Source organism: Cynara cardunculus, unplaced genomic scaffold, assembly GCF_001531365.2.
Source record: "Cynara cardunculus var. scolymus isolate 2C unplaced genomic scaffold, CcrdV1 Un_Scaffold_1627, whole genome shotgun sequence".
In the NCBI taxonomy this organism is placed as follows: Eukaryota; Viridiplantae; Streptophyta; class Magnoliopsida; order Asterales; family Asteraceae; genus Cynara; species Cynara cardunculus.
This window is the reverse complement of record NW_020200820.1, coordinates 46246-67555: the sequence shown is the minus strand read 5'-3', so window position 1 is coordinate 67555 and position 21310 is coordinate 46246. Positions and strand designations below refer to the sequence as shown.

The 21310-nt window shown below is 36.2% G+C and overlaps 1 protein-coding gene across 1 annotated transcript; it reads right to left on the bottom strand.

The window, feature by feature from the left end:
• Window positions 1-4656: 4656 nt before the first annotated feature.
• LOC112502595 (ubiquitin carboxyl-terminal hydrolase 4) lies at window positions 4657-18920 on the bottom strand. The gene is made up of 6 exons (XM_025106545.1): window positions 18597-18920; window positions 15575-15691; window positions 10395-10493; window positions 8634-8822; window positions 8149-8330; window positions 4657-5313 (listed from the first exon to the last, which is right to left on the bottom strand). Exons 1-6 carry the CDS (start codon window positions 18711-18713, stop codon window positions 4902-4904), a joined length of 1116 nt encoding a protein of 371 aa, XP_024962313.1. The 5' UTR covers window positions 18714-18920; the 3' UTR covers window positions 4657-4901.
• Between the last annotated feature and the right edge of the window lie 2390 nt (window positions 18921-21310).

Here is a 21310-nt window from a genome sequence, read left to right as displayed (position 1 = left end):
CCCCCTTCTACAAACTGTGTCTTATCTTGTAGACCCTTTCGGGACCAACAAAAGCTTTCTAGTATAAATAGGGTAATTAGAGTTATAATTAGGGTTGAGCTAATCATTTTGTAATCATTACAATTCTCAAAACAAAAACAATTGGATGAAAATTCTCTCTCTAGTTTGATCATCTAATTGATTGAAGATTATCTGATTTGGTGATATTTTGGGAATTACACATCCTTTCATGGAGTTGGTAGGTAGTAGAGTCAACTAATCGGCTCCGTACTGTACTATGCTCTAGAAAGGGTATGGGTTTGTCCTTTGTGTGTGTAAGAACAAGACAAAAACAATCATGCTCAACAAGCTTCTTTTGATTGCTGAATGTTGGAATAACCTAAAGGTCTCTTCAGCATTCACTGAGGCTTGGGCAGTTTTTACACATATGTAGACTAGGTTGTAATCACTGAAAACCGCTTCAGATCACAAACTCGCCAGTCTCTAATCTTCAGTTTCAGTCTTCGACTTTCGCTGAAGGTTCTTTGGTGTGAGTTTTGTCTTCTTGAAGTATCACTGTCGCTGATGGATTTACATTACATATTCTCAGCGATCATTGAACAGACTCAATGATGATCGATGGAATTGAAAGACAGAAACATAAATACTTCGTACAAGGTAAAAGGGATTATCATCAAATCATAGAGAGAGATGATCAACAAATTCTTCATAAATTTAACTGTGAAATCTTTATCACACAGTTGACTGGTGCTGAGAAAATTATGCTTCAGTCCTTCAACATATGCAGCACGTCTGAAGGTGGTTGCACCGTTGGTTGATATACGAAAGCCCTTGGTATATCCTTTTCTGTTTTCTCCAAAGATCACGGAAGGGCCTCTTTTATATTTGTAGTCTGAGAGCAGGGTTTTGTCTCAGGTCATGTGTCTTGAACATCAAGTATCTAGATACCAGATGTCTTTGACTTTCTGAGTAGAGGTTGATGGAGAGGGATCACTGGAGGATAATATCTCAGATAGTTCATCCTTGGCCATAAGACAGAGATAGGTCTTGTCCTTCTCGTCCGAGAATGATTCTTCAGATGAATCAACCCAGTCATATTCTTCAGCGACAAGACATTTTCCTTTACGCTGGAGATTCTTCTTCTTGTACTTCTCCTTCAGTTTCAGATATTTGTAATCTTTAGGTCTGAAGGAGGATGAGAGGTTTGAAGATGGCTTCGCAGCTTTCTTTGACCTGCATTCCCTAGTAAAGTGTCATTTGCGTTAACAGTTAAAGCAGTTAGCTGAGGTCTTGTCAATTCAATAGGATTTGATTTTAGCTTGTCAGCTATGATCAGGGAAGAAGATTTGTGGAAATTGCTTTTTCTAGCAAACCTTCTGAAAGAGTTTGTAACGATGGCCAACGACTCATCAAACTATGATAAATCAACGTCTGTCAAGTCCTCAGAGTTAAAAGGATCTAACTCAGTAATAGAAAGAGAAGAGGAAGGAGTAGAAGAAATAGAGGGGTCAGCTGAAGGGATATCAAAGATCAAAGCTAAAGGAGATCTTTTCATTTCTCTGGAGTTTTTTAAGAAGATTATTCTTCAGCTGACAAGATTTTTCATGATTAAGCAATATCCTATAAGGAGAACTGAGGGAAAGGGAGGACATGTCCTTAGACATCTTGAGACACATGGTATAATTATCCCATGATTCTGGCAAACATTCAAGGAACTTCATCAAGGTCTCTGAGTTGGAATATTCTCTTTCAACTATGCTTAAATCGATAAGAAGACAATGAAAGTACTGATGTACTTCAGACAACGATTCAGATTTTCCACGGACTAAACTTCCATATTGTCTTGCTAAGTTTGTCTTCCTCGATTATTGTACTTCAGAAGTACCTTCATAGTGATAAACCTTGTTAGAAAAATACATGGCTATTATAGATCTTGCTTGAGTATCTAGAGCCATTTTCTTCTTGTCTTTGTTACTATATTGATGAGGGAGTTTCAGAATCTGTCGTTCAGAAATTGTGGCAGTCGTACCAGTAGCAGGAACTGCAGGAGAAATTGCAAATGGAACATAAGGTCCATTTTCAATGTACTATGAAATCTCAGGATCCACACCTTCTAAGAAAAGAGACATCTAGTTCTTCTAGAGACTGAAGTTGTCTCTGATGAACCGGAGAGGTTTCGCAAGAGAGTCATTATCGTGCAAATTTGTGCTCGTGTTTTGCAAAGCCATTTGAAAGGTAAATAAATTATCTAGAAATAAGAGATAATAAAACACCAATAAAACACTAAAATAAACACTGCTCTGATACCACTTGTTGGTCCCAGCCGGATCTACAAGAGTTTATAGGTAACAGTTTGTAGAAGGGGGGGGGGTGAATACAAACACAGGAGCTTTCACTTTTAAAAATCATATATTGATAAATAATATCAATACAAAATTGTACAGATTGTTTATGGAAAAGATATGATACAGTATTTATCTAAACAATCAAAGAAACACACAAGTTACAGAAAGCAAGAAAGAAAAGACTTGCTAAAAGAAATAGGTTAAGAAGTATTGTGCTCTTCGCTTGTTAGAGTGGATGTCTTTCTCTTAGATAGAAAGTTAGAGGAAGGAGTACCTTATTGAGTAAAAAGATCTTCAAGGCAAGGAAGCTTGGTTTAAACAGAAGTGGTAAGACACTGAGAAGAAAGAACTTCTCAGCTATTTATACCCATTGTATTAAATGTAATTCAGAAGGTACAAAGCACGTGGCAAACTTCAAGAGATGAGTTTGTCCTTTGTTGCAGATATACATGGTTTAGCCGTATATAAACAGTTTCTTTCACAAAGTAGGTAAGCACGCTTGGAGACAGTAGAGTGACTCCATACAGTACTTTACTTTGAGAGGCATGGGTTTGTCATTTGTGTGTAGATTGACAAGACAAAAACTAATCTTGTTTAACAAGATTCATTTGATCGCTGACACTGGAATAACGCTAAGGTTTCTTTGGTTTCGCTGAATCTTGAGTAGATTTCACACTTGTGTAGACGAGCTTGTTATCACTGAAAACCGCATCAGATCACGAACTTGCTTGTCTTTATCTTCAGTTTTATCTTCAATATCGCTGAAGGTTCCGTGGTGTGTGTTTTATATTCCTGAAGAATACTTGTCTCTGAGAGAATTACAATACATGTTCAGCGATTACTGAACAGACTCAGTGATAATCGCTGAATAAAGAGATAGTACACTTCGTAAGATGAAAAAGATTATCATCAAATCACTGAGAGAGAGGATCAACATCATTGTTTGTTTTCTTCTCCTCTTTCAAAACAAACAAGACTTTCTCATTAAAACCATTCGTCTTCTTGGCTTTATAAAAACCCTAATTAGTTTTGATAAACCTCACTCAAACCAAAAAAAAAAGATTTTTTGTCATTTTGATCCAAATAGGTTTTCATTCCTTTCAACTTTTCTTGTTTATGGTATATTTTATACCTAAAACATTCTCTTGTTGTATATTTGCTTATATACAACAATACATTCTTCTTTGAAACCCTAAAACTCAAAAAAAAAAAAAAAACTCTTCTTTTGGGTTTTGAACGTTGAAGGTTACACTTTAGTATATTATATACTAAACTTCTTTGGTTCCTCCATCTTTACTTCTTAATAATCAAAAACAAAAGTTGTCAAGAACGTCTCCTTCAAGATTAAGGAATCCACATTCAAGTCAAGAATTGTGTCCTCAATTGTGCGCTAACCTTCCAACCAGTAATGGTGAACGAGATATTGAGGTAGTTTTGGTATACTGCTAAGGTCGTTTGGACGAAGGACTCGCTGGGGAGTCAAACCACCAAGATCTCATGTCAAAAAAAACAACCTTGTTTTAAGCTTAGGGCCTACAACTATTTGTTTAGTGCTCCAACTACCCAAAATGCCTCCATTTTGCTGCTGACACCACCACTGAGGATATCGTCAGATTTCTTGACACTACCGACTATGCTTGGCCTTTCAAGGACTGCGACCAAGAGTAGAACAAGTCTATGACAAAGATAGAAAAGAACGGGTTGTCGGATGCATGGCAATACCTCTTCTCCCATTTCATCCAATATATGGTTGGAAAGGCTGGCGGGGAAGACCAAGCCAGTCGACTAGCTCTGAACATAGGCTATTAGTGATCAAAAGCGTGATATAGGTATCACATTTGATACTGCATTAGAAAGTCGAGACTTTGGCAACATCGTGGTTTCCTCTCGTATAGTATACAAGATCTCACATATGATATAGGTGGTGTGTTTTCGTAAAAGTGTGTGTATGTGTGTGTGTATGTGGAAAGAGAGCGAGGGAGGTTCAAACAAGAAGATAGTCAAAATAAAAGAAATCGAGACATTTGCTTTTACAATAATATCATATGCGATTACAAAACACGGTCAATGCAAGGGTGCCCGATGACTTGACTCGCAGCCTAGGTCGCAACAAAAGTCACGTCCACATGTGATTACAGTGTAAAAACACATGTAATTTGACTGTTCTCGTATTCTTTTATTTTGACCATGTTCTTGTTAGAACCCAACTCTCTTGCTACTCCTCTCTCTCTCTCTCTATATATATATATAGATAGATATATTCAAACACCACCAATCCAAGCTTTGATCATAACTAATAAACAGAAAAATAAAGCTACAACAAAAGCAGTATTCAACTTTCTATTGGCCTTTTCCCCATCAAATCAATTGCTACAAGAAGAGAGATGAAGTTAATTTCCGCCATTGCTGTACATGATTCACATTTGATCATCATATGATATCAGTATCATCTCATAGATTACAAAAACAGAACCAGTCCCCATGCTAATAATCAAACAACAATCACAAAATGTAACTGGAATCACTTCAAAATTGCAAATTTTACCATCTTTCAATTCAGCTGGTATTATTATTTCCTGTGTCAACTCTCTCATAAAACAAGATATACCCATGATCTGTGTTGCTTGAATACTCTTGTGCTGATCCGAAGAACGTTTGCACGGCTGATTCATCAATCATTTCTACATTTTCGTCATCAAAAAACAACCAATGATTATGGCTTTTCACCAGGCTAACGTAGTGCCCGTGGTTGGGCCCGCTTCCAACGTGCACTACGACCCCAAACAGAGAATACTCTGCGTCTGCATCTTCTACTGTATTGCTGAGTTTGAGCTCGAGTGGGAAGACTACACGATAAGATAGCTTCTTATACCGTCCAAGCTGCTCAATGTACTTGAACCTTTTTAGATGGATGACTAAAATTTGAGGTGGCTTCTTAATCTTCATTCTTTTTTGGGCTTCCTGCAAGCTTCATTAGTACAACATAGATTAATTTACTTCATGCCCAACATTCTTAAAACTCCAATCATTCATCAATTCTTAAAGTGCATATTGCATGAAAATTCGTATTTTGTCTAACGCACTTTCAAAAACTTCATGTGACATCTCATACATTTAGAGATCTGGTTTACATCTGAAAGTGCAAAGTCCTTTGGCATATGATTCTTATTTTGTGTAACATACTTTGGTCTAAATGTTTGAGATATCACACTGAGATACCAAAAAGAAATTACTTTGCCCAAGTTAGAAATGAGACCAAAGTGCATTGCATTTTGATGCAATTAAAAGCTCTAACTTGTGGCTATAAACTTTAAGGTTCATTTTCTGCAGCAAGACATAAATATTGCTCAACAACACTGAGCACAAATACTTCTGGAAGTAGTCGATAAGGGGACTGCTTTTTCATGGATGGAAATTGTAGCAAATCTTAGCCTCACATGATAGAGGGGGTAAAGCAACAAAACAATTGGAGAATAACATCTATTCTAGCTCTACAAAGGGATTAGTCATAATATGGTCTCTTACAAACTAACTATTGGACCAGTCCAACTGTGAGATTGCAACCATTCCCTTCTAAGCCCTTTCGCAAACATTGTCCTCTCTCACAACTACTTTCTTTTACTTCACCATCCTTCTAAAAAAAGGTCAAGCTCCCGAACCCAAATCAAGCAGAGGAATCCAAATACACAAAAAAGTACCAAATATCACAACAATAAAGACAGTGAAGGATCAGTCCAGCTCAAAAGATGAAGAGAATACAGGAAAATCTATATCAGATCGTCGTCACACAAGCTTATCCATGACAGTCCTGATAATTCCAGGAAAGATATCAGGAAGCCAACTCGCCAGCACAATAAGGATCCAACTCATCAGTACAGTAAAAAATCATGGTCGCCCTGGGATTAGTCGGCTCGCATAGCAGGTTGGATATCCACGTTAATAAGAAAAAAATCGTGGTCTTTAGGCTGATGATACTGAAGATGCTGAGATTATAGAACACTTTTATTATGAACTTGTTGGGTTGATTCATCTTTACGAGTGTGGCGGCTTTGGGGTACATACACTTATCCCGGAGGGGTATCTGGGATTAAGACTCCTATCAAGTATTGTGAAGAGGAACAAGGTATGTATGTGTGTATAGACTTTATTAATTCGCATGTGAATGAACACCAGGTCTACTCATCTTGTAATCGAGGATGACTGGATGAGGGTCTTAAGAGTTTAGATATGAAGAGGCATCTGGATCGTTCAACATTCATCGATTAGCAATGTAAAGGTTTAGGACCCTTGGGGACTTGGAATGGTTATCCATCCATGCATGGGCCAAGAATACCCTAAAGTTCCGTTTGGTTTAACATTATGGCGTTGTTGGTATTGGATGATCCAGACCAACTGTTGGCTAATGACCTTTTATAGTGGTTAGAGAACAACAGCTACGACTCCAAGTGTATGGATCTGTGCATCTCACAGAAAGATACCGAAAGAAAGGCCACAACTGGTTAAGTCAAACAAAAAGCCAAAAAACCGAATAGAACCTGTAATAGATTGTGAGGTCCAGTGTAGAACGCGGCTAGCATTTCATGATTTACATGGAAATTTATGCCAACAGGGACAGTAATAGCAACAGAAGAAGTTAAATGATTAACTAGGGTTGGAATCTGATTTAACTCGCCAGTCTCTGTTGATCATTGAGACAGTTCAAAATAGAAGATAGGAGCAGCACAGCTAACGACGAGGAAGACGACGAATATGAATCAATACAACAAAGTCACAAGGACAAAGAAGCAAGTCATAAGCCGCCGGCAAGTTACAAAACGACATCGATATGTTGGTACATCCCCATGACCAGTAGAAAATGAAAAGAGGTCACTTAAATCAACCCTCAGCATCAACTTAAGAACAGACTGGAATGTGGTTTTAACTTCTCACTAGCATGAACAGTTGACGGTTTTGGTTAGGAACTTCAGAAGATCAAGAAAAGAGGCAAACTGTTGCTTTATGACATTGGTGGCACCAGCAGTAGAGACTGCTGTGGCAATTTGGTACGGCTAGGGTCTTTACCAAGTGAAGAGACCAAGAAGAATATGTTACTAATGAGAGAGACACAATATACAAAGTACAGAATTGGGTAAAATCAAGACATGGAACACTAAAAGACAAAATATTTACTAATATCCCATCTTTCTATTCAACCGTTTGAAACAAAGATAAGAAAATATATTCTTGCATTAGGAACTAAACATCCTCCAATTCTATCATTTCTTCTATGCTCTTACATGCTAAATGCTACCTCACCGAGCACTACATTAACTTGTATCCTTCTAATTTGCTCTCAACAGGGATCAAAGAATGTGTTCTACAGAATCTAACGACACAAAAAACAAACTCTATGTGTGTCTCGGTGTAATCAGTCAAGAATTCCCACACAGATATGTAACTCAGGTTTAAGATTCATCACTTTGAAAGTCCAAGTTACAAAGCACACACGACTCTTCTATGGTAAGTTTGCAGGACCTGAACTCAAAGCAAAAACCGTTATCAAAAGTATCCAGTCTTGACTCGATCTTTTGAAGCAGGCTTTTAAGAAAAACGCCTCCAAGACAACATACATTTTCTCAGTAGCTATGGCAGAAGATTGTCTACACCGGAGGACATTTATGAAAAGTTAGCCGGCGGTGATAAGGAATTCTAACTTTACAAAATGCAGACTAGTGTTTGGATAACATCAAAAGTCAGAAGTCATCACAAAATAGGAAAGTATCGGAAGTCAACACCAAGAAAACAACAGAAGGTGACAACATACCTGCAACACTTATCACAAAAGAATTTGTCCTCAGCATTCAAAGTCTCGGTGGAACTGAAGTTCTTCAAACAGCTAGTAATTGAGCTATTTTGCTCAATATCGAGGCTCAAGTCAAGAAACGTTTCATCTCTTGCTGTTACCGTCTCGCAACGTAAGCACCTAGTTTCATTTGTAAGTATACCCTGAAAAATGAGCCATTGAAGACAATGAGACCGAACAATTGCCAATACAACCCCGATAACTCATCAAGAATATATAGATCTATGCATTGAATGTCCAATTAACAAAACTTGTACACTTCTTTGCAGGGTATGCCCTTCAGAAGAAAGGTTACATAATTGCAATTAGGCTCCAATAGAGAGATCAGCAATTGAACAGCCTAACATTGTTGCATTAAGCCACAAGCATGCAAAATACATTGATAGTGTTGCATGGGTTAGGTATGACAAGAAGCAATATAGCAATTGCATATGCAGCATGATTACCTGGAAATTCTTATGCACCCAGGTGACAAGAGGCTCTCTCATATGACCATTGGTGTGAGCACTCTTTAGTCCATTAGCAATTTGCTCAGAAGATGAAGAAGATTCTGGATCACTCTTTGCAGCATGCGACTCCTTCTCCAGTATGTCAACAAGTTCGTTTAACAGATAATTCAAAAATTCATGGGCATCCTAGGCAGAACAGCACAGTCAGATTGATAAAGAAATGGCACAACACAGTGTGAATTACTATTACACATTTACATGCAGCAACCATAATGACCTACAAGAAAATAGAATGAGCACAGAAACCAAATAGAAGTGGAAGGGAAGTTTTATTCCGAGAGGTTAGAATGGTATCATGGCAAAGTGGTAATATATCATTCATTAACATCCTGTAAAATGATTAGGGAATTCCAAATTGCATGGTGAATCTTCATAGTTTGCAACAACTATTACATGATCTTTTATAAAGCTTTGCTAGCCTACCCAAAGCATATATCCTAGCTTCAGCAATTCAGCTGCAGAAGCAGTAAGGTGTTCTTTTTTGCAACCCTCTTTGGAAAAAGTGAAGCGCAAAACTATAGAATATAAAGGATCATTTCAATATCATAACCTTAACCTAACATCTTTACACCTATATGGACAGTATATGTAGCTAATCGTAGTTGGTAATATTCAGGCAATACACAATCATGAGATCTATGAACAACCAGCATTACAAATGTGCCCTGATCAATACAAGCAAATGAAGCAATGCCGCATCCTAGACTCCTGGATAACCCTTAAGATACCTCAAGATCTTTAACATGGCATCCAAATGTCTAGTACCAAAAGTAGGAATAAACTGACTCACCCCCACTAGTTGCATCTTATATCTCGTTGACCATCACAAGCTCCACCAAGATCCAAATGTGCTTGAATAGAGTTCCCAACACGAATAACTAACATCCTCCTTCGCTGATATCAGAAACATACTTCCTCTAATATGAAGACTGAGTAGCAATAGGAGCTAGGGACCATGCCTAACATGCATCAAATATGCTTGAAGGGACTCTTTTCTGACCCTTGGCACCCACTCAATAAAGAGTGGCCATGCTCCACTGCATCTTCCATGTGGCCAAGTGATCCATGAAATTTGTCTTGGGTTTCACGATCAACAGGCAGCAGGCAGCAAGCAGCCCACTAGAACTGCAAACCAGCAGTGGTAACTTAGCCTGGAAGAACCACGGCCTCAACTAACAACCAGATGAGTAGCAGAAGTAGGCCGCACATGGTGATATACTCCACAGTGGCAGTATAATGCAGAAAGTCATGTCAACTCCAGATTTGGCTTACCTATGCTGTTCCTATGGCGGCGGCAGGACAGCACAGATTGCTGTCTGTGGCAGGATGAAGGCTAGGATTACTTCTCTAAGCCTGAACTCTAATACAAGGTAAGGTCAAGGGCCCAGAAAAAGATATGGTATTATTGAGAGAAAACAAGAAAAAATTATAAGGTACATAAATGGACGACGAAGACATAAAATAGAAGCTATAACAACATCCTATAGTGAACAAAGTGCATGTGAAAAAACAAGTGGACAAAGACCCCCAACCTTTGACACTAATTATTGGATTATATTAATTTTTTAACACCCAATACCCATGTTTTTAAACTCTGATTGCTATCATGATTAACTTCACAAGGTTTACCCACAAAATAATGTTTCTAGATAATCTAATTGGCATATTGACATGAACATAGCAATACAAAATACATACCTGGTGCATATAGCTGCGAAAAATCTCATTCTGCTTCTTCAATCTCTGTACAAAGCGTTTTGGAGCAATGACCCCAGTTTTCTTCTTTTGCGAACTTATCTACAAAGTACAACATCCATTAATCAATCTATGTTTGAGGGGTAGCACAAACTAAGATATAATTTACAGTATTATTATCAACAAAAAAGTCATTTAGCTCGGAGGCAATATCCATTCGGAGTTAGCAGTAGCACAGGGGAAGACTTCAGGGACAATTGTAGACAACAACAACGTATTGTTTATATGGTTTGAACAAACAAGATAGATACCTGATGATGATTGCAAAATTAGGGCAAATGGTAGGTTTCCCATGATCTTTATTCAGTTTTAATCTAGTTATTGTTAAAATTATCATCTTAACAATATTGTAATTACATTTAAGGTAATTATCGCTTTCTAATTACTATTTGGATAATTTATAGCATCATTTCCTAAATATTATGGTAACTAATACTATGCATCTTTATCATTCATTATCATCATGGTTAGGATTAGCAAACGTTTTCTTTTAAAGATAAACGTTTATATTTACCATTAGTCTTATATATGTAGGTTGTAAACTTTTATTCTACAAGATTGATTATTGTATGAACGAATAAAACTAGTTGCCTTTTTTATTTACTTGTCTAAAAGAATCATCCTGATATGAGAATATGAGATGCCTTTGGTAATCTTTGACTTGATGCTCAGAAGATCCTAGTTTTAGATGTTAACATGATAACCTAGTTCATTCATTGTTTTCCAAATTATACTGCTCCTTAAAGTCTCTCGTGCATTAGTTTGGCATCTGAGCCTGAAAAGAGAACTTGAAGCTGCTACAAACAATCAACTTCGAACCTTCTAACCAAAATCAAACCAATACGTAAACCAAAGTCATCAAGGATCTCAAGAAGCTTCTATCTCAGTAGTTTATTTGTTGGGTTCTCTTTGGAAATTCTTGACATAATTGAGTGGCTTTCTGCAATTTCCTAAATTTCAGGAAAGTGTTGTGCAAATTTCTGAAATTTAGGGGAGCTTTCTGCAAGTGCTCCAAGTTCTAATCATTTTTACCAGAAATTCTGGGACTTCTTTTTTTTTTTTTTTTGAAGTATATAATATTTATATACGGCAAATAGAACAAATAAACTCACACACCCTCCTCACCTTTGGTGAGGTTTGAACCCTTGACCTCCTAGAAGGCCAAGGACTCACATACCGCTAGGACAAAGGCCCTTTTGGTCATAAAATCTGTGTCTCTCTCCTTTTTTTTCGAGAAATACAGGGAATCTTATGAGGCAGGGCCATCTATTCAGTTTTAAAGTAACTCGGTAATGTTTTTAGCCACGTTCCTTGAACTTCTTTCCTGTGTTTTTCAAGAAATGCAGGACTTCTCTGTACTTCCCAGAAAGCTTGGGATGTCATGCACTTCTTTAAAATTCAAGGACTTCTCTGTAACTTCAGGGGGATTTCTGCAATTTCTAAAAAGGTCAAAAACATAAAATTTGATATTCTTATTGCTCGGCTTCTTCAAGAATGTGATCCTATGCCTTCTTCCAACATTCAATCGTATGCTTGACGTAAAGCAAAGTCTGTAGGTTGGTTACTGATAAGAAAATGTGAGATAGATTGTGTCTAAGTTACCCGTGAAAAGATCAAAGCCGAAACCTCAACTAATTAGGCATCCTTATACGATTCCATGGCTAGATAACACACGGATCACATTTACACATTAATATGTTCCATTCTGGTGAAAATATGATTGATGTCTCTTGTGATATTGTGCACATGAACATAGCACATAGGTTATTTGGAAGATCCTGGATGGATTGGTTTCATGGTAAGCATAACAAAGATGGGGGATAATTCTTATTGCTTTAGTTGTGGAAAGAAAAGGATCTTGCTTCCTACCAAACCCCATGCAAGCATAGAGTCCATGCTAGAAGCTGAAAAACCTATTAGACACTGGAATTCTGTCTGCTATATTTATAAAAAAGTGCTTTTGAATTCATCTTATCTTTTAATAATTCAAATTATTCTTCCTTGAGTAATAACTTAATCCTTGAATAAAATATTTCGTTTAGCAATATCAATAGATATTTCAACCTAACDTTTTCAATTACGAAATCCAATTAGACGTTGCATTAGTTTACGAATCATGACAAGAACTCTCTCTCTATATAGAGAAAGAAAGAAAAAGAAATATCTTTTTTCTAGTCCAATTCCATTCAGTCTTTTGATTTTTTTTCATGAAAGACCCTAGATTTGTAAAAAGGTAAAATTTTGGAAAATTAGTCATGGAAGTTTAATAGAAAGGGAAGAGCTAAGTAATATAAAAGGAGGAGATGAAGTTTGATGTCCACATCGGATGATTACTGAAGAAAATACAAAGGAAGCTATAGTTGCCGATGAGACTAAGGAAAGAAAGGAACAAGCTATAGATTGTAATGAAACGGAAAAGTTTAATGTCCTTGCGTACTGTATTATTGGTCCCTGTTACTTTTTCTTCAATTGTTCGAAACTTCATCTCCTCCTTTTATATTACTTAGCTCTTTCCTTTATATTAAACTTCCATGATTTTACCTTTTTACAAATCTAGGGTCTTTCATGAAAACAACCTATCTACTCCTCGAGGTAGAAGTAAGGTCTGTGTACATCATACCCTCCTCAAATCCTACTCCGTTTAAAATTCACCGAGTGCATTTGGTTTGCTTGGGTTTTATTGTAGTGAAAAATAGAAGGATTAGGACGAGGATTGCAAGACTAGGACAAATAGTTAGGATGATTACTAAATTCTAATTTACTATAGGATAATTTAGTAATTATTATAAGGATTGCTGCTAGTATTTATTCTTCATCATAGGATAAGTAATAGTTTTATTGTTAAGGTAAACATATATATTTATTGTTAGTCTTGCATCACTACACACACGTACATGTAACATACATATATAGGTTGTAATGCTCATGATTAATTTTGGATGGTAGAATAATAGAAGCTCAAGAGTGTTTTTTCATTGTGTGAAAGGCTCACCCTTAGCTGAATGCCTATGGATGTGATGCCAAGTAGATCCTAGTGTTTCGCTAAATACTTCTCTATCTACCCATTTGGATGTGCTTCATCCTTCGTTTGACAGATTTACAAATAACATGTATTCAGCACATTTCATCACGTTGCATTTCTGCTTTTTGTACTCAAGTCATCATCTGCTGATTGACAAAAAATGATGGGGGCTTGATGCCCATTAGTTTACATCACTGCAATTCAGATATGTAAATAATTTAGCAGCCATATCTTTAATCACTTCAAAATATTTCATGGACATATTTTTACTCTCACGGATAGAGACTGACTAACACTCTGATGTACCCCTCATAAGCATTCTTAATTATTAGAACCATATGAAGATCCATGTTTCAATACCTTGTCAGTAGTTTAGTGATTAAGAATATGCCCCCAATCATAAAGCCAAAGCATATTTAACAAAGTAGTTGCTAGATGCTATTCTTAACTAGTGTTCAGTTAAGTGCTACACAAAACTACCTAAACTACAGCAGTAAGCTAATATATATCATATTTTCCTACAAATTGTAATTTGTATGATTGATCCTTCATGCAAGGATCTTCTCAAATAGTTAGTAGTAGTACATATAAAGAAGCACCTTGAGACTAAGCTTCCTTCCTCTCAACTGAATGGATCTATTCATAATGGATGAAGCTCCAATGACCCCTCCCCCCACCCCCTATCTCGAGAAACAAAACCAAAAAAACCTACACCAATGATTAAAAAAGGCCGAATATCTCTCATATTTGAAGGGAATAACACCCTCACAGAAAAAGTTACATGGGTAAAACCATATCCGTCCAAGATGTATGCTTTAAAAGTAGTTCTAGACATGAAGAGAGCAATGACATTGAAAATTCAAGAGATTAAGATACTTGTGCATAACTTCCTTGCAGGGTCGGCCCTAATGCTAGGCGGCCCTGGGCCGTCTGCAGCACAAGCGCAAGGGGAGTCAAATAGGGATTGGGCCTTGGTAGGTGCTGTTACTACATAAAAATAACTAAAGGAAGGATGCTTAGAGCAAGACCTATAACATATATCATAAACAACCATACCATTCGACTGTTAATGATTTTATGAATTTTTGTCCCCTATTAGATTTTATTATTTTCCTTCCAGATTCCCCTTAATTAAAACTCATTTTTTTACCCCGACTTTATAGTCTAACATAAGAAATTGTCTAAAATAAAATAAATATCAGATCCAACAATTAATATTTAATATTTTGTAACGGTTTTTGTTTAGAAAAACTCAAACCTTAGATTTTGTTAAATATGTTTAATACTAATAATTGGTAAATTATGTTTTGTTGTTGTAATTGCTACACACATATCTTTTAACAAATGATATGAATTTGCTACCAAATGGCCTTTTTAAATCTTATTTGAGAAATGGTTTTAAGAGAGTCACTACTTGAGCACATCAATACCAATCTACTCTACAAGCAATGAATATTCAAATTATTCATGTTAGCAACATGGTTGCTACTTTGCATTTACATGAATTTTAAGAACTCGAAGTCATTGAACAAAGGTTTTTATGTTATCCCTAGTGAAATGCACATGGTGTACGGATTTCTTGCTCGATAACCTTATTTTTAACATTGTTACAGAACCAGAAAAAAATTAGTGTTCTATTTATCGGGGGGCACTATTTACTGATTACGCCCAGGGCACCGAAAACCTCAGGACCGGCCCTGCTTCCTTGAGCAAGAGATCTAGTCATAGTTCAAAATTAAAACCAAACTCTTCGACTAAACATATAAGGTAATGAATAATAGTAGCAAAGCAACTTCACTTGTCACCAAGTCGTAAAATTTGATAATTCCTGCAACTGAGGGGGGCATAAGTTAAAACACTACATTAACACAAGCTCTAGCTTGTTCAGTAACAAGGGTTTGCAATCGTTCCCTCCAACCCATAGGGTGGAGGTTCACATCTGATGAGAGACATTTCAAGGGTGTGTGCATTTGCCTATTAGTTAAAAAGCCTACTAAATTACAATAAATAAATAAAAGATTTCCCTATCCATTCACTACAAATAAACTGAAGTGAAAACAAATAGAAAGAAGATTTAGCATTATCTAGGAAAAATTTATACCTGTGTAAACAGGTCAGCCAGGCATGTTAATAGATTTTCTTCTGCATCAGCTAAGCTTTTGTTGTTTGAATAATATTCTAACAACTGCTCACGAAATGGAACACAGAAATAAAGAGCCTGTGATAAAAGACAAAACCATGTAAGAGAACTTTAGAATCAAAGTTGGGTTTTGAACAGCAGTATCGAAAACAAAAACGAAATCTAAGGTGCATCTATTAATTGAATCTTTCATGTAATGTTATGGATTTGAATAATAAATGTGCCAAAATCTAGATGTTACACATAGATCATCGTCATATAAGGTTATCAATAACCCTTGCACCAGTTATTGCATTTCAAACCCCTTCAGTTACAACATCAAATCCAGAAAATATTATACCTATCTTACCAAGGAGTTCTACATCCAGTAGATAGTTCTAGTGCATTCAGCTCTCCTGTACGCAACCATTACTCCAATTTATATGACGAGAATATACAATGGACAGAAAATCAGAGACAATTTCAAAGAGCACATCAGACCCCGGCAAGAGCAATGCCTAGAATGAGTATGTAGCACGTACGTTGCAATTAATTGCATAGCACATCAGCACATAGATAAACAGACAAAAGAAATCAAAAATAGCAGCATAAAAGACCAGGTAAAAGCAACACCACAAAAGCAAGATGCAGTGTTGTTTGCTTTTATTGGACAAACTTTTTTTCTTGCACACTTTGCACAAGCCGGGGGTATCCTCGGAAACTGTCGCTCTACTTCTTGGGGTAGATATCAGGTCTGTGCACATCCTACCCTCCATAAATCCCACCCCCGGGTGGGATATACAGGCTAAGTCTGATTTGGTTTCATTTTCAGCATAAGAAGATGCATGCATAGCAAGATAACAATGACTCTAAGGTGGTGTTTGTTTTTTTGAAATTACCTCTTAATCATCATTTATGTCTCACTGGATAAGAGGTTACTGCTTTGAGGTTGTTTTTTTCCTGTGTGTGATAAGAGGTTAAAACCTCTTACCATCCTCTTATTGAACAAGAGGCTACCCCACCTCTCATCCTACCTCTTACCCTGTCCTTTAAAAGGATCAAGGCATGATCCTTGTTTAATGGAACATCCACCACGTTCATATTTCTATAGAAACACATGTAACCACCTCATTTTGATTTTAAATGGACACGCCAAAATTTTGAAGAAAAAAAAAAGAAAATATATTTTTATTTTTATGTTTACATTTTACAGTTTACGGAAGATAAATATATTTTTATTATTTGACTTTTATGACATTAAACAAGATCTTAACTATTATATTTGGGTAAGTTGATTTACTTAATTTTAAAAAAATAATAATGTGTTAAAAACCGACTATGATTTATTTTGGTTAAAAAATGAAGTCCGAGTTTTATAATTTTGATGTAATTTGCGTTATAATGATGAATAAACAGGTAAAATTGTTGAAAAAAGTTGAAATAGATGGGTAATGATGAAAATTTTGTTGTTTGAAAATGAGTGTTATAGTTCTTGATATTTATTTTACATATTTATGAGTAAAGTGGAATTTCTTTATATAAATGCAACATTATAATATCCTAAGGGGTAAATTAGAGAGTTATACACATTCAGACATTTTATCAATTTATCAATTTAGAAACAAACAGTCTAATTGATTCCGCTTTCAGATATCAGCACCTCTTATAAAACAAACAACATCAAAGCTTGATCTTTATTGGTTGTATATGTTTGAACCAATTGTTGAAGGACCATCAATTGTTATGGTCTACCTATACTAAGGAAAAATTTGCTCCTTCAGTTTCAAAAAGTAAGGTTTTATTCTTTTATATCAAACATATGAACACCTATATATACAATGTATATGTGTGTTATTATCAGAATAACAAACCAATGCAATTTCTTCTGGCATCTAATTTCATCCTTGAACTCCAAAAGACATGAAAACTTCATTGAGCTTTTAATCCTGTGTTTAAAGCTTGCGAAACAAATTTTCCAGTTCATATCATACATTGAAAAATAATTGAACTATATCGGGTACAAATGTAAATGTGCCATTTGCGTCTCTGCAATGAGGTTGAGTGAGAGAGGTAGTGGTGAGGCTAAAGGTAGCGGTGGCAAGTCTAAGGGCTGGATGGTGACTGTCGTCTGTCGGGCATAAAAGTTGTGGTGAAGGTAGGGTCAGATGGTGTTGGTGGGGCCAAAGAATGATGGGAGAGATATAGCTCGACTGGTGGTACAAGAAAGCCTCTAGTTATTTCTTTTGTGGATAACCAAACAAAACATACTCGGTATATCCTAATTCGAAAGTAGGGTCTTGGTGGGTAGGATGTAGGCGGACCTTTCTCTGTTTGGTTTGGCCCTTTGGCGTCACAATAGTAATTTTCAACTTGATCAATTATATTCAAAACTAGGAAAAAGAATCCACATATGCTAAAAAAGGAATGAAATCATTTATGTAGAGTTTCTTTGTTATATCAAGGGCAAAGTTAGATTTTGGACTTATCTAGAGTGTAGGTAGAATCTTCTTTTCTTAGAGAAGAAACCTTATCTGTGTCAATGTCCATTGTAGGTCCTCAGGTTTATCTAAACTGACAAAAGGTGATGCACACCAAAGTCTCGGCATGCTACACTCAACATTTATGGCAGCTAATGACATAAAGCCCTTGGAAAGTCCCTTATCTCAATACCAGATTAGTTCCTAAACACCCATCGCACATTCCACCTAATCTTGAAAGCAACCATATTATCCCCCATCTACATTTTACAATGAACAAACCCTCATGATGAATGTATTAAAACAAACATCAACCAAACTGAAATTATTTCCCCCACTTTAGACATAAGTACGAACAAATCGATTCAAGTAACCCAAATCACCCATTCAAGAAAACCCCAAATAAAGAGTTTTAAAGCAACAAAATCAATAACTAAATCGATTTCTTTTTCCATTTATATGAATAATCAAACATGAGATCAAAACTAATAATAATCGAGATATTCCAAACAACAATGAGCGAATACCTGCAAGACACTGTTACAGTAACATGTATTGCCAAAATTTTCGAGACCGAAGTATCGCTCGCCTTCTGGAAACTGGTCTCCCAAAGCTTTCTCAAGTTTCGACCCAGCTGCACCCATTTGTTCACGGCATCCAAACCACCTTCGTTTTGGGAAAGAACCAAGCTCTCGCTCTCTCTCTCTAGTAGTTAGAGTACGGTTTGGTGATCAAGAAAGATGTACAACAAGATTTGAGAACAAAATCGAAGATGTGATGAAAATTGCTATTGGCGCTCCGTTAATTGCTAACATCACTCGTGAATCATGAGGCCTGCCTGCCAAGCTGTATACACTGACCAGGGGAATGTGGGCGCAGGGTAGCACCTCTTCTGGCTATTAATCATGCCGACCCGATCCGATCCGATCCGATCCGATCCACCGTGTTTATGGGGCTCAATCGTACCCACTACTTGACATCACACTCTACTCTAGCCGCCATACTTTCCCTTTTAATTTTCTTTAAACATTATTGTTATTGAAAATTTTAGATTGGTCTTAATCAAAATAATTACATAACATAGTAGCATGATTTCATTGGATATTTTATAACTCCACTAAGGGGTTGTTTACCAAATTTTTTTATTAAGTCCTGTATGAATAAATTTGTCTGTCTGGATAAATTTGGCTCTCTGGATAAATTTGGGTTGCTGTTTACTTTTCTATCTGAATCAACAGTCTGAATAACAGAAATGACCAATTTACCCCTGAGTATTAACTATGGGCTGTTTAGTATACTGTTTAGTTCTTTATGCACCATCAAGACTCTGATTCCAAACTAATAAGGTGATTCCTCCTTGTGTTGATACCACTGTACTAAAGAAAAGGAAAAACGAAAACCTCATTTATTCAATTCACCTTTTCAGAGTTCTGTTAGGAAGTGTAGTAGTAGCAGTAGTCTCTTGTCAATTCCTAATCCACAAATCAAACTAAACAAGTTGCATACATAAATCAAACTAAACAAACCGAGCAACAACGAGCAGCAAAATCAACAGATTAGATCGATCATATTCAGATGCGAATCGAGCATCAACGAGCAGCAAAAGCAACAGATAAATCGATCATATTCAGATGCGAATCAAGCATCAACGAGCATAATCTATAGATAAGGAGAAGAGTTACCTTTGGAGAAGAGAAGATTGGATAACAAGCAGCAAAATCAGAAGCAATATCAAGCAGCAAAATCGGCCGATTAGGGTTTTGGAGGAGAAGGAGCGACTATTGGAGGAGAAAAGAGAGGCGTGGGTTTTCTATTACAAGGGTAGGCAGGTCTTTTTGTTGGCTTAATGTGGACAAGTCATGGTACCCTGCTGTGCGAATAAGCCCATGTCTGGACGAATAAGCCCGAAGTAAACAGCCTAAAATGGCTGTGCGAATAAGCCCATTTATCCGATAAGCTCATTAAGCCACAAGTAAACAGGCCCTAACTGGTATTCTATCAAGCCATGGCTAAAAATGTCTTTTCATAATTTTTTTATTTTTTTTTCAAAATTATACTTCTTATATTTAACACTATACATATATAATTAAAATACATATCCATCGTTCGTATCATCAGACCTTGCCTCCCTCTTCCTCTTCTCGTCAGCCCACCCCTTCTTGCTACCACCATCGACCACAAAGTTTTACCCCTTCATCTTATAGGTCCATTTTCTGACGATCTCCATCTCCAACAACTCCTTTTGTGTTTTTTCGGCGATCTCTTTCTCGAATATGTGGAGTTGTGTTAGCTCTAATATTATTATATTGGAAACCATCAATTATGAAGAATATTATTGAAGATGGAAGGATCAAAGCTTAAAGTCAACATTGTGTATAACTGTTAGTTTGACTTCTAGTTTAGTCAAATGTATATGTATACTTTGTATATAGTTCATTCATTGATATATCTTAGAGTGAGATTGTAAAGAGAGAAATAATCGTAGAATGAGAGATTAATCAGTATACATGATGATTTGATCTTTGTTGTTGTTCTTATTGCTTAATTAATTATTACCTGATTGAAACTGAGATTAACAAAATTGGTATCAGAGCTTAAACATAAGAGTTGTGCAAGATTTCGTCGAATTTTTGAAGATTTTTTGAAGAAATTCGAATTCTGGTGGGTTTTATTGAAGATCGTCGAATTCTTGAGGTTTGATGTATTTTTCACGAATTTGTTGTATGTTTGATGTTTGTGAATGATTTTTATGCTTAATCCATTAAAATATTTCGATTTGAAGATCAATTGTTTGAGATTTTATTGGAAAAAAATTTCACAGTGTTTTTGAGATTACTTATGAATTCTTGAGATTTTTACTAAATTAGGTCATTTTGATCTGTTTTTAGTGTTTATTCCTTCATTAAACGTGTTCGTAGTTACATTTCAATCATAAACCTAAAAAATTATCAAGTTTCATCGAGTTTTGAAAAGATTGAAATTTTTTGTTTTCTTGAAGTTCTTAAAAAATTTCATGAGATTTTGATCCAAATTAGTCATTTTGTTTTGATAAAATTGTGTTTTTAGAAAGTTTTTGATCTGAAAAACTAACGATTTTTCAAGATTTTGCTGTTTGTGGAAATACTTGTTCAACATTAACAGTATGAAGAAGAAGAAAAGTAGGTCAACACAAATTGGTCAAATATAGTGGCTCTACTTACACCATCCACATCCCTGCAATCCATTTACACTTTCAATTGTG